Source organism: Cephus cinctus, unplaced genomic scaffold (assembly GCF_000341935.2).
Source record: "Cephus cinctus unplaced genomic scaffold, Ccin1 Ccin1_scaffold0330, whole genome shotgun sequence".
Lineage (NCBI taxonomy): Eukaryota > Metazoa > Arthropoda > Insecta > Hymenoptera > Cephidae > Cephus > Cephus cinctus.
The window spans coordinates 333,182-347,323 of NW_014333027.1; the positions used below are offsets into that span (position 1 = coordinate 333,182).

Consider the following 14,142-nt stretch of genomic DNA (forward strand, 5'->3'; position numbering starts at 1 on the left):
ATTTATTTCATCGCGCAAACTAATATGACTACCGGAGTAGGTCTCGTATACGGTCGCGAATTGCGGGCAAATTGTTAATCATTTCTTATTGTCTTAAGTATTATGCGTATATATATATATATATATATATTTATTTCATCGCGCAAACTAATATGATTTTAGCCGGAAACGTTATGTAGCGTTGCTTTCTAATTTGAAACAATTTATACTCGTTCGCTGTTGTCCTTGTAATTAATTATCCTGTTCCACTCTACGTCCTTTATACTCATCTCTGTCCATTCGCTATCATTTATACTTGTTCAGCTTTTCTCGTTCCTATTATATACGTTTTATTCCAACTGGACGATTCCATTAGCGAATACTCCTAGGAATCGGGAAAAATGTATGTATCCGAATTTTATTAAGAAGATCGACTTTGCAGTTCAAGAGCTTTTCGGATAACTGGATAAACTCGAGAAGTGTCCTTTAGAATTTTTCTGGCGACAGTATGGATTTTACGAGTGGAGGGGAACTTTGTAAATAAGCACGCCTTACCACGTCTTTAGGACTTAGCTGGTAACAATCGGAGCAATTCGAGTACTCTCTGCTGATATAGATTCTATATATATATTTATATATGTATGTTATAAATACAGAAAGGAGGAGATGAAATACGAATGGTGGAGATATCGAGAAAAAATATATGGAAATATAAATGGTGACCACGGAAGGGAGTACTCATGTATAGATATTATGTAAATCCGTTGTGTTTTTGTAAAGTCAATACAAAGTTGAGACTCAATAAATGCGTTCGTACCTAAAATAATGAAAGTTCGTGGGATCGATTTTTGTATCTTTGTAGAAAATTAATATTTATTCATTCGGTTTACAGGTTAAAAACTTAACGACGAGTGTTACTTTAGCGCGAGTGGCATCGAGCCCGATCCGATACATCTCGACGACTCCGAGTCCTTCCTCACCAGGAGGAATATCGGACGCACGGCGTCTTCGAATCGAGGAATCCGCTTTGCCTTCTACTCCACTCTTCTTGAATTAATTTTTTTGGCTTTTTCTTCTCTTTTGTCTCCTCTTCTTCTTGTTTCTCTCCCTCTCGAGCACAGGAACGAGTGGAACTCTTGTTTGGCTTTTGGCGTGCGCCTCCGCGGCCTTGTGAACGTGTATCCAGAAAAAAGGAATGCCTCGTAAAGGGCTGGGAAACGCAAGGACGGTAAACTAGGAACCAACGGAGTGTCCGCGTTTGCCACCACGCACAGATTTTTAGTTTCACTTTATTTGTCCGGCTATCTTTACGGCAGTCGTCTTCCTGACTTGACCTATGACCTACGACCTTCGACCACAGTGAAGATCGCGGTGAACACGGTACTCGCGCGAGGGTATCCGTCGCTCTCGCCGGCTCCATGCTAGAAGTAGCCTTCCCTGTCTTTGGGCGCGCTGGATATAAGCTCGCGACGCTTCCAAACAGGTGCTGCACCGACGCCTGTCCTCTGACTACTTTGCACTAGATTTTGACTTAGTACCGGCGTTGTTGGCTGTGCTGTTTTTGTGCCTGCGAGCGTCTCGGCGTCGGGGATGTGTCGTGTCTGATGCCGCGAGTCTGTGTAGCGTCTCTTGGTGTACTTCTTATTGTCGGATGACGAGGTTGACGTCGTTGTTGTCGAAGCTGTTGCCGTCGAACTAACTTCTTTGTCCGGTCTGGAGATATGTAGCATCCTTTCGATGTCCGCGGTTTTCGATCTGGATACACCAAAGTTAATATAGTTTGATGAATTTTAAAGGTAAACTTAATTAGATTGATATACTCACCTGAGAACCGCGCCCCCGATACTGGTGATGCTGGGAGTATATGGACCCGTGGATACAGCAGAAGTCGCATTGGTAAGAATGCTCACTGGTACGTTCCCGACGACGCTGAGGTTCTTGGAAGTGGTCTCTTGTGAGGTGCTTTGACTAGTAGACCTGGAGATCTGACGAACCTCGCTCGAGGTCGTAAAGGAAACCCTCTGGAGGACCGCATGATGATCTGGTATGTAGGAAACAGCCGTGACGGCGCTATCAGGACTTGCAGGTGGGCTCGAGGCCCAGGAAGGAGGAGAGCTGGGCGGCTGATCACCGGAAAGTGTCGCCGAGGAGCCGACGGCGCTGTCACTCCCATGTCTACCACCTGAAGGGAAAGAAGCAAGCAGAATATCATGAAAGAATAAATAACGGCACACACTAATATTAAAGTCCTATTAATCGACATCGCACCTTCGCTACATCCTGAGATGGACCTTTGCCTTTGCCTCCTGGGCGGTGCACTAGGTTGCTTAGGCGCCTCCTCGATATAAGGTATATCCGGGTCATCAAGGTTCAAGGTGAACGCCCCAGACATGGGTATCGTGAGGCTGGCGGTAATGACCATGGGCGAAGATCGTCTCCTAGGATCTGTGGGATCCTCGCTGGAGCCGCTGTCCACGCTGTTGCTTCTAGTCTGATCTTCCTTCCGTCGGGATCCTGGTCTCTTTGGTCTACGTGGCCTGGGTCCGATGTCACCACCGACACCGGCCGTCTGATGCATACACTGCTCCCGGGTCCAGAGCTTTCGCGTTGCAATGGTCTCCTCCACGGAGAAGGTCTCGGCCTCGCTGCAGGGGTCGACCTCATCGGCGCACTGCCTGCAAGAGAGATAGACCCACTCGTTCTTTCTATCCGGCCTTCAGTCTCTCGCGAATCGGTTCTCGCGATAGTCAATTTCGCACGCCGACACGGGGCTTCGTCCTTCGCTTACTCCTCGGCACGGCGCGTGAGGGCCAGGTCCAGGTCCACCGGGTGCGTGTCCATCATGTGCAGGTAGAGCTCATCCAGGAGGGCTGCCGGAACCGTGAAGAGGGTCGGCGCATGCTCCAGAAGTGCTCTCACCACGTTTATCACGTCGATCCTCTCCTCGGCTCGCTCCGCCGAGACCTCAGGCCGCGTCTGTCCGTGCTTCACGCAGTGGAGAATATTCGGCGCGAAAACCTAAAACATTTGAATAATATTGTAGACCTTCAAGCATTATTCATCATCAGCTAGACACTGTACAGGCAGATCAGACTCACTGTTGCCAGATTAGTAGCATCCATTTTATTGCCGGGTATCCATTCGCCCGTTTCATCTTTGCGATCATCACTGTTGGCTGCTACATCACTAAGAAAATTCAAAAGAGCCCAGAGGGTCTCGCGATTTGGCGTTGGCAGCAGCTGAATCAGATGCTGTAGCGCTTCTTGCTGTAATCTCCTGTTTCGTATCTCTGAAATATCACGAATTATCCAGTGCAGAAGTAGACGATAGAAACGTCTGAAATGTTTAAATCCAGCTGTCACAAACATATCAAACAGTAAGCGCTCACTCTGAGTATGCACGAAGGCTTGATAGAGATCTCTACACAGTAAAGGATCGGGAAGGTCCCGGAAGTACTCTTTGAGAAGCGCCGCAACGTCGTGCGGACACTGATCCGGTCCAATTCTGGTCTCTCTGCCGCAATCAAAATCCTCCCTTAATTGTCTCACCCTCTTCTTCGAGGGCGAGACTCTGAAAACACCCAGGGTGTGCATTCCGGTAGCCTCCAGATGCTTGATGCACTGCTGCACTATTCCTGGAACTGCGTCCCATTCACCAGGAGGACCTCCACCTCCACTGTCACTCAATTCCAATCCTCCAGAGTCACTTCCGGTCTGAGCCCCGCCACCTTTCGATGACAAGGATTCGGAGGAGCCACCCTGAAAAAGCAATCGGGCCGGAAAGTCACGTGAGTCCATGTACAATCTCGTGCAACGATACTTAATCACGTGCCGAGTTTATGTCAATAAGACAGCTATAAATAATAATCAAATTCTAAGTGCAATTTCCAATTTCTCAGACTTCCGTAATATATATATATATATACTCGTGCGTAAAGAAAAAGGCACGCACGTACGCGCGTTCCCGTTAAATAGAAACTCTTGCAAAATTGAGCGTTCTTAATTAATCCACGGATAAAATTAGCGTTCTCGGCCCTGTTCTATTTACGTCTCTGATCTATGACGTCACCGCGGCGTGAGCCTCGCGTGACGTACGAGCTGCAGCTCGGCGACGGAAAGGCCGACGGAGTTCTGTCGCTCGGCTGGCTCAAAGGAAGACCGTGGCAACCGGTTTTAGTCTCCGATTGATTTACTACACATTTACTTTGCCTAATAATCCATGCTGGACAAATCCCATGAAATTCCTCCCGATCTCATCCTAAAACCCCATATATGTATATATAAGTCTCCAGGATATATCCCCGTTATTTTTCCGAAGCGAAACGCTTACACGTCTTTCTGATCGCACACTGATATTGACCCTACACTGAAACCACGTAGGATTGCAACTCTCTGCCAATTTCCGAGGACAGAAGAGCCGTGATACAGTGACAACCCGGCTGTCATACTTGTCACATGCAATATCCTCGAGATGTTGACAGGATCCCTATGAGCCATTTACGCGGGAGAGAATTAAACGGAGGACTGGATGGTCTCCTCCCCTCTAGCACACAATAATCCACGTGTCCTCCCACATACACTTCTATACAAGCTCTTTCGGAAGTCATCTAAGCAGCTGTATAAGTTTCATAAATTTTCAATGACTCAGTCGTAAGATTAAATCGTTGTAGCCTATCGAACCGATAAGGTGCTACTACGTGGGAAAATATTTTACGAGGGGACTTAACCTAAAACGTAGAAGGGAATTTTCCACTTCCCACGCGAACGGGAACCTTTTTACGCTTTGGAAAATTCTAGAGATCCGCAGTTAATGTATCGTGGCAGAAAGTACGGACCGGCGAATAAATGGCACCTTTCCGTTGGATTTCGATATTTATGGAGGCATTGTTTGGACATGGATATTTCCAGAGGCTGGAAATAAAGTGACAAAAGAAAGAACGTCTCTGTCATAAGTAGAGGTACGAGGAAGGCTGATACAAAAATACATGACGGTCGGCCAGGAAGTGGGCAGCTTTTGAAAAGTTTAAGACGCAAATAGCATCGGGTGCATCGTGGCGCGAAAGCATACGACTCGAATGCTAAAAAATATCAAGAGAAGCTCTCTCTCCCTCCCCCTCTCCCTCCCTCTCCCTCCCGCCCTTCTCATCGTCAGCAGTCCGAGGAAAACAAGTTAGGGCTCTTACAACAAGTGCCAGGGCTCTTAATTATTCGCCAGTTAAATCCGGTCTTGAGATCTTGGCAAAGAGAGAATTTTATTTCACTCTGCCGTTCGTTTATTCCATCAGCCTGTCCATCTCAGTCTAATAGTGTAACCGAGAGACGTTCGAGGGATGCTCGCGTACTAGCTCAGGGATTATATAGACACCATTTAGTCTGGTGACGTATGACGTGCGAAAAATAACCACTTGCACGCAACAACGTCCCTCGTAGTCTCTCCTCTCTTCGTTCTCTAACTCTCTCATGTGATGGGATCAGCTCTGATGCGAGCGACGTCTTGCTTAAGTACAACTGGCCAGCCAGATGAAAGTCGCTCCTAGAAGAGACCACCTTTGAGGTATCTAGATATAGGTACGCGACGAGCCTATGTACGATGAGAAGTTCCCTCTCTCTCTCTCTCTCTCTCTCTTTTATCGTCTACTAGTCTAGTCTAATTTAGGTGGGAGAACTCGACGTGCGGGAACGGCGGCGTGTCTTACCGTCGAGACGTCGTGTCGTCATGGCTAATGTCTTACTCGTCGTTCTGACTATGACGTATTAGGAATGACTGAGGTTGCTGCGTATTAAACCAGAAGCTAGTGGGATGATGATGCCGAAGTAGCTTGGAAGGCACTGGCTGGCGAACACGTGTATCTACGTGCCCATTGCGTATAAAGCATTTAGACAGAGCAGTTAAGATCTTTATGGAGAGACTGTTTTTAGATTATTACTTGGAGGTTATGTAAGAAACTCGATCCCTTTTCTTCTAGAGACACTCGAGCTTTGCACCAACCTCTTCCGTTTTAGCTGCGACGCTTGATGGCGTCTCGATCAGGCTGGTAAAACTCGTCCGGCTTCCGTGTCTGCTGCTCCTTGTCAGACTCCCAACGTCGACGACCTCCCCGGCGGCGATTCTCGCTAGTCTGTCGTTCTCCAGACACTGCGACAGCGGAATTCCAAATACCAGACCACCAGCGGATTCTGTGCACATCAAAGTATTTTATTATAATTAAATATACTTAGCTGCCCCTGAAGAAGCTTATGGACAGGGAGTTACAGAGGTACAGGTGGGCTTCTTCAAGTATGCAGACGATGCTTAGCCATCGCGAAGTCGCCATTACGAAGACCCATCGAATGATGCCCCGTGCGTCTGATTATAGAACGCAATCTGGGCCATCCGAGTTCTTAGTGCGTTGGCTGCAGTGGGGACAACGGGGACATCGCCAGGAACATCCTCGAGAGCATAACGCGAGACCTCATTCTTTTTTACCCTTGAATGAATCATGCGGTACCATCCCCTAGAGCTTCTTACCGATGTCATCTGCCACTGGTAACTCGTACGAGTGGCCTAGCCTTTTGGAGAATCCTGATTGACATGGAGAACGTCTACGGATCGCTAGGACCGTGCTGTGCGTACTCGTAGCATGGACCGCAAATAAACCCGGTATATGCGGAAATATGCACCACTCCCAAGCACCCCAGGGCTAATATTAGATAGCGAAATTGTGTCTCATACCAGCCCGGGCGATGCTATTATACTCGGAGAGTGTGCACCCAGACTAAGGTTCCTCTCTGCTAAAAGAATTAGGGGCTTGTGACGTAGTCATCCACCTCGTTGTCATTGTACAATTTTCATTCTCAAATACGACTCTTACAGGTGATTCTCACTATCCAGAAAATCATCATCCATCTGACATGAAACCTGATCCTGTAACCTGTCATCATGAAATCGTTCATTCTTATCATGCCAAGGTGAATTTACCTTCCTTTTTTCCCATTTATTCCGGATTTCATTCTGTTTCTTGACCGAGTGCTTTGCAAACAGGTCTACAAGTGCCGCACTGAACGAGTATATATATGTGCTGTAGGAAATAGCTTCCCCCCCCCTACCCTAATGAAACCGACTGTTTGTTCATGCTGGAACCTATAGCGAAGGATACGAGTGTGATCAATAACAGAAATAAGTCTGGCGCGTTAACGTCAAAACAAAATAGCTATTGGTATCCAATAATTTCCCAGTGACACTCCCTTGGACGTTGACATAAGAAAAGAGCAAATAATCCGAAGTATTATCCAAAGAATTTTCGAATAGTTACGTTCAGCAATGACAATCAGCATTGTCAGCTGGTTCCAGGATTGACAGTAGCAACCCGACTAGTCGGCACCGAAATACAAGTTGACTCGTCGATTGTTTTCATACGAGAGAAATTGAGCCTGGAGACGTAAAAAGTAACGATTATCCTGGACTCGATCTATCGACAGATATAACGACCTATCGATATAACGATAAAAGTTCGATCTTCGATCTGTGCTAATTCCACCTATAAAAAAAAATCTAGAGGATTAGATTGAACTTTTATTCGGCACGATTATAAATAGTCGTGGATTGGCTATTGCTGGAAGAGTAGTTTGGCGTGGTGCGAGCTGCCTGTCGTGCAGGCTTAGCTAATTCAACTTCTGCCAGGAGCAGAAATAAACCCCATACGTTTCGTTAGTGGGTTTTAGTGTGATAAAAAAATTCTGCATGACAAAAATGAGCAACGAGCATTGAGATACCGCGTGCGACAATTTTTGTCTTTCTTTATTTTCACTAGCTGACTCGTTCATGAGTGCCAGCAAGCAAATTCCTCTTTCTCATCTCTCTCGCTCTATCCTCATTCTCGCACTCATTAGATGGATATGCAATAAGGATAAGTAGTCATCGACAACTGGAATCCTTCTCATTTCTGATCCTTCATCAAGTTCCTCGACCACGTGTCACTCTGATCTATACTCGTCGTGACGTACATATGTCAACTACACTCTCGTATAAAATGGTCAACCTTAATTACCATTACCCTGACCTAGGCTATTTTGAAGATATCACTGATGATTTACTTATAGAGCACACTTGATACTTATTTTACAGTTGACTCACCCTTATCCTTGTCATCCTTGCCCTTGTTATCAAAAAATCCTGTGGTCAGTGCTTTTCTCTTGAGAAGATAAGCTCGTCTCTTAGGCTTTGTAGTGACCGATCCACCGAGTGTCTCTGTAAGAAATTGAAGCAACGTGTAATAATCGGCACTCGAATCGACACGTCAATGAGTCAAGTGAAAATGATCGTCAGTAAAATTTTGGACTGTTGCTCATGTGGAATTTTGTATACGAATGTTTGATGTGCCAAGAATAGGGGATCCTCGTCTTTGGGAACAACGAGAGAGCCGAAAACACTCGTACGTATTTTTGTACGGAACCGCGATCCGTCTAAATATAGCGATCGAAAGGAGCATCCGCACGATTTATCCTCGGCTTCGGCGTCCCGACATAGGCTCGAGGCGTCTATCAAGAGGAAAGAGTCTTGGCACGAAAGTTAACCTATGTAAAAGGTATGAAGAGCGTTAGTACAGGTAAAAGGCAGCCATTCTTCATTACACGTAAATGCGTAACAAATGTTTTTCCTCGTACGAACCGCTTTGTACCTATGCAGGTTATGCCTTTACCTACATAAGGTATCCAGGATGTTGGACTTTTAGGTTAACTCGAGCGTCGGCTATGATCGGCGCGTTGAAACATCATTAGAGAAACTTATTAAATGCCAGAAAAGTCTTCTGTACATATTAGAAGACGAATCTTGTTGACGGATAGCGAAACAGGAAAGCTGGAAAATAGACTGAGAGAGTATATAAGAGGACTGAGACGGTGAAATCTTGCTAACGAGCCCTTGCGAGCATAAACACGTCAATCAGTGAAAATTGTGAGCGATGCCGAGCGGCACTGAAACGTTTTACCCACTAAAAGAATCTTTACGAGATATTGTCTTAAAGATATTGTTTAAATTTTCCGCCTCCTTCTGACTCACCGTTAGGAGGCCTGATGTGTACGCCAAGATTTAGGGCTTGAAGCTTCGCTACGGCTACTTGACAAAGGACTTTACGTTCCACGTCGGAGAGGACGCGTAACGGCGTATCCTGGAGCGTCACTTTACGTCCGCTAGCGCCGGCCCACGTGCACTTACCCTGAAACAAAATAAGTCCCAAAATGAGGGAGAATTAAATGTTTCAGGACGATCGTACGAAATCGTCTTCGGCGGGAGATACTTTTCTGGTTCGTATTGGTTGTTCGGGGAATGCACGAATGGCCGCCAAGTAAAATGAAAAATGTTGCATGACTTTTCTGTTGGTTCAACGGTATTTTTTTTTTTTTATAAAAAAAAATTGAGAAACATCAAGATGGTACGAGTTATGAGAGAAAAACGATATCTCGAATATTTTGCTAATCTCCCGTGCGCTGTGTTTGTTGAACTAACCCTTTGGCCCAGTATTTGAAAAACATCAAATTTTACTTACGAGCGTATCCAAAGTTGTTCGACGTATATTTTCGGCACACCCTGTATATACGTTCTCAGGATAACGCGTGTTGCGTTTAAAGAGTAAGAATACTCCTAAGAAGGTACAGAAGGGGCGGGATTTATATTATACATAGAACTGATCAGAAAGTGGGATTTGATTCGTTGGAGATGATGTTTAATAAAAAGTAATAAAAATTATTTAGCTCACCTGGGGCGTCCAGACCGACGGTTGATTCGATACCCTGGAGGTGCTCTTACTCCTGGATCTCCAGATCTTCTTGGCGACGAGCCTACTCCCATGATGCACCACGCTGCTGGACGACTTGCTTTTCTGCATCGTGGAGCCACCTGCGGAATTGGATGACGTGAGAGCTGGTGAACCGGGTGCCGAGTGAGGTTTATCCTTATTCGCATTGGAACCGTGAAGGAGATGGGACAGAAAGGACTGATGTTGCTTGGGGGTCGAGGGTGGCTCCTCGGAGCCTAGGCCGGCATCAATGCTACTGCGCGAACTCGCATTTCGACTTCCGGGCGACGTCGTTTCCGCGTCCGAGAGATTCTCGCCGCCTTCCGACATTTCACGATAGTTCACCATCCAGTTATCATCGGTCTGACAACCCTTACTGTTACCCTCGTCATCGCCCGGCTTACTGATCTCTCCCTTGGCACGTATGTTCCGCAAATTTCTGTCATAGTTCACGCGACGGAATCTGTCCACTCTGTCAGCGTCCATCGACTTCTTTCGCGCCATCCTGAGGTATCTCTTTATCGTGTCGCTCACTGACGGCGAGACGTCATCATTGTCGACGCTACTTCTTCGACGACCCGCAGCGCCTTTTACTTGGTCAGACGCTTTTACAGAATCCTCTCTTTCACGTTCCTTCTCGAGGAGTAACGATTCTAAGACTAAACGTGGTACAGGATCTGTTTGGGTCCCATCGTCGACGGGGCCGCGATCGGTACTAGGTCCCTGGACAGCGATTAAGGGAGGCGGCGAAGTCAGATCCCTCCTTCGAGGCGTCCAGTCGCTGCTATCTTTCTGAGCTGAGGTCCCACCTGCACGGTTACGCGGAAGTCCTCGCCAGTGACCGGATGGCGAAGTGTATGCTCCGGTCGCCCTTGGACCTCTGAATCCTCTGGTGCAGCGCAGGTCAAAGTACAATTTCTCTAACAATTTTCTGTCTGTTAGTATATCAGAAATTACGTGTTCCCTATTCGGGGACTTGCTATAGTATCTGCTGAGTGTCTCTAGTAAGGATTTATGAACGTAGTCACCCTGGTAAGGTAGCATGGACTTTGGTACTCCTACCTCGCTACCGTAATCTCGAGTTTCTTCCCGGCGTCCCGGCGCCATAATGAGATCTAGATGCTGTTGCAATTTGTCAATAAGATTCTGATAATCAAACGGTTCGGATGATTTGCTAAGGTAATTAGTATCCGGAGTGGGTCTTGGCGCCGACGTGGAAGTAGAGTCAGCACCGGACGTTCCTTGCATATTCAAGTACTTTTGAAGCATATCGGCAAGGGCTTTGGTCTCCGTGTCTTCCTGGATGACTTTTCTCTGAGCTACAGGAGTCGTCGGGGTACTACCCCCAGTACCTGGACCACCAGCCCCGGATAGCCATTCCCGCTTCATCTTGGTAACGTCGAACCTACCACCGGAAGTGGCTTGAAGCAGAAAGGACGGAGTCGGACCCCTGACATCGTCAGCCTCGTCAGCTGAACTTGCCTTGACCCGACAGCTTCCGCCTTTTAAATGCCTTCGACGTCCATGCGAGCGAAGGCCTACCGAACCAGGATAAGAAGCCTTCCTCCATAAAAGGAACTTTGGCTCCTTCTGACACACTTCCTGAAAGTACTGCTCTATCTTGGGTATGTCTTCCGGACGATTGTGGACGCCATCTGGAATGAGTTTTCGCCCTGCGTCGGCCATGTAGCGCCACGTTTTCCGCGTGAGCAGCCATCGTTCCTTGGTCGGTTTGGTCGAGCGTTTGGTCCTCTTGTCCTTGGAGGCAGGGGGAGCTACCCGGGCGGAACTTCCGGCCTCATTGCTATCTCGACGGGAGCGTCTTCTGCCAGCGGCGCCAAGACGCTCCGCCATCGTTGCGCCCCCGTCCTCCCGCTTTGCCACACGTACCACTTTCGTGGACGTTTACGTCAACCTGGACCCACTACTCTCGGCCTCTCCTTAACGAGGACCCTCGGGCACAGTCCGATGGCCACCTCCTATCATTCCAGTAGTTTGATCCCGTTATCGCCGCCACTTCCACAGCCACCAGAACCACCAGTCACGGACACGATCCACTACAAGCACTTGTACCGACGGCGTCGGATCCGCCAGCACCGTCACCGTCACCACTACCTTTCACTACCCAACACCGTAATCAGCTCTCCCAGCATCCCGACACAGTCCCGGACATACGATCTTCGCACCCTTGCACTTTACACTCAGTACCCTTCACTCTGCACTCTTCAGCTACTTCCTCGTCTCTTCACCTTCCAGGGTGCCTCGATCCCCTGTGGAAATCAAGGTGGGTACCGGCTGCTTCCTTGACCTCCTTACGTCAGAGACCCTGTCGCAGTTCAAGAGAGTCTAAGGTCGCCGATCGCGAGGGCGTTATCCCAAGGAATGTCCAAGGAAAGGAGAGGCGAGACCGAGTCCGCGGAGCCGTGTAACTCGCGAGCCGGTAAGGTGGAAGCTGGCTAAGGTACGCGACTACTGCTCAGGGCAGCGCGACGTCGTCGTGGACGCTCCGTGTCTAAAAGCGTCCCTCTCCTTCTCTGTCAGTGTTTGAACCGCTTACGCTCCCCTTTCCCGTTCCCGTTCCTCATCTACGGCCACTCGCTTCTTCGCTTATTCGTTTCTTCGCTCTCAGGATCAGACGGACCCAAGTCATAGGCTAGGTGGAAGCTCGGGCGTACCTAGGGACCGACTAACGCACTGTGGCCAACGTCGAAAAGCCGCTTGCCAAATACCGATGCTCTTAGGCGCCTTCTGGCGTCGACGTTCGTCGTCGTCGTTCCCGTCGTCGACGCTGCCGCAGAGTCTCCCGCTGACGTACGTCTCCTCCTTCGCCATCACGGACCCGCAAGAGTATCTCTTCCTGCTCTCAATTGACCTCAGGGCCAAGATTAGACAACACGAAACACGAAGATCCTCCATTAAGTGGCGGTCGAGTGTCTTCAAGCCGCAATACGTACGTAAAACCAAGAATCCGTCACCAACAAAATCAATCTGTTCCATCCGTTCCATCCATCTGATCGTCTTTCCATTGAGCGACCTTCCTAGGATCTTCTGGTAGCTATCGCTATCGATATAGATAGACCACTCGGCTTCTCTATCCTCTCGCAGAGCATCGCCCGTAACAGCATCCAGATCCAAGGAGAATTCTCATCGGCTGACTTTTCGCCGAAGGAGTTAAACGAGCTGGGCACGTGCCGTAGCCAACTGATAATATTTACAACTGATTATAATAAAACGCGCTCTCGGCTCGCAAAATTCCTCGAGGTCGCGCCACGCAGCGCCGCCAGGAACCGTCTCGCTCCAGGAACGTCTGGAACGTTGATGAATCCACCAAAACCTTTTTGGATCTGTATCCAATCTAACAAATAGAGCAATTCGAGTCCCACTTGTCGTTAAATTATCTCGACATTAGGAGAAATCTTCTTATTGTGTATCGTCGCAGGATGCGATCATCTCAGGGGGACAACGATAGACATCGAGGATGGCGGGGAGGCTGGGAAGCCGGAGGAGATCAGCAGCGCCGTTCTATCTTTGCACGCTCTAGCCTCGTCATACAGTTTCGCTCAGTTCGAAGTTCCCGGTACTTGGAACATTAATTCCTCAAGGTATCTGGTAGAAAGCAAAACGGTACAACGGTTGGCGCGATTCCGAGACTCGCTTGTTGCTGCGATTATGTCTCGCTGCTTCTGTGGGCGACATTGTGCCTCTGATGTAGGAAACAACAGGAGCATAACAATAACCCATCGTTAATCCACTTTTCGATTTATCTTCTAAGTGCGGAATCCCATTTCAAATAGTTCATCAATAATATCCCAAATCGTACCAAGGTCGAGAGAAACGTCTTCGCGGATTCTAGCAGCGAACGACGATAGGACGGAAAGCTACGTAAATAGATGAAAAAAAAATATTCACGATTCGTACCACGACCTAGCAACATTTTTATCATCTCAATAAAAGTGTCAGGGACCACTTCAATGAGATGGTCGATATCGTAACGTTGCAGGAGCTTGGCCATGTACCAGCTTATGGCAGCTGTGTTCTCCGACGTTGATTGGTACGATGAATAACGGAAAGACGCTTGAATTTTCAGGCGAATAGCTGACAATGTACCAAAGGACGAAAAGGATGAGGTCGATTCGTAGATAAGAAGAGACGAGGCTCAGACCAAAGTAGAGTATAAACGCGTCGATCGCGTTTGAGTACACGGTCGTCTATTTCCATAACACAAATATTATAGTTTGCGGTAGGTATTTTATGTATCGGCTTCTATATCTGCCACGAAACTCGCCCTAAATTTAAATCGCGCCGTTGGACCCAGCCGAGCCCTTCGCCAGTGACTTAGGACCAGCTTCGTTGAGATTGCCCAATCCCTAGGGATATTTCCTGAATCCACC

The 14,142-nt window shown here is 47.8% G+C and overlaps 2 protein-coding genes across 2 annotated transcripts in view; one reads left to right on the top strand and one right to left on the bottom strand.

Moving 5' to 3' along the window:
• LOC107266826 overlaps positions 1-805 on the top strand; it is a 12,625-nt gene extending 11,820 nt beyond the window's left edge. The window contains exon 7 of the mRNA XM_015737722.1: positions 41-805. The gene's annotated coding sequence lies outside the window, so the exon portion shown is untranslated. The remainder of the gene's footprint in view (positions 1-40) is intronic.
• Positions 806-820: 15 nt separating this feature from the next.
• On the bottom strand, positions 821-13,679 carry LOC107266824. Its single transcript, XM_015737715.2, has 10 exons — positions 9,713-13,679; positions 9,016-9,172; positions 8,092-8,205; positions 5,968-6,155; positions 3,368-3,737; positions 3,078-3,268; positions 2,768-2,997; positions 2,248-2,654; positions 1,804-2,161; positions 821-1,734 (listed from the first exon to the last, which is right to left on the bottom strand). The coding sequence occupies exons 1-10, from the start codon at positions 11,603-11,605 to the stop codon at positions 1,401-1,403; spliced, it is 4,242 nt and encodes a 1,413-aa protein (XP_015593201.1). The 5' UTR covers positions 11,606-13,679; the 3' UTR covers positions 821-1,400.
• Between the last annotated feature and the right edge of the window lie 463 nt (positions 13,680-14,142).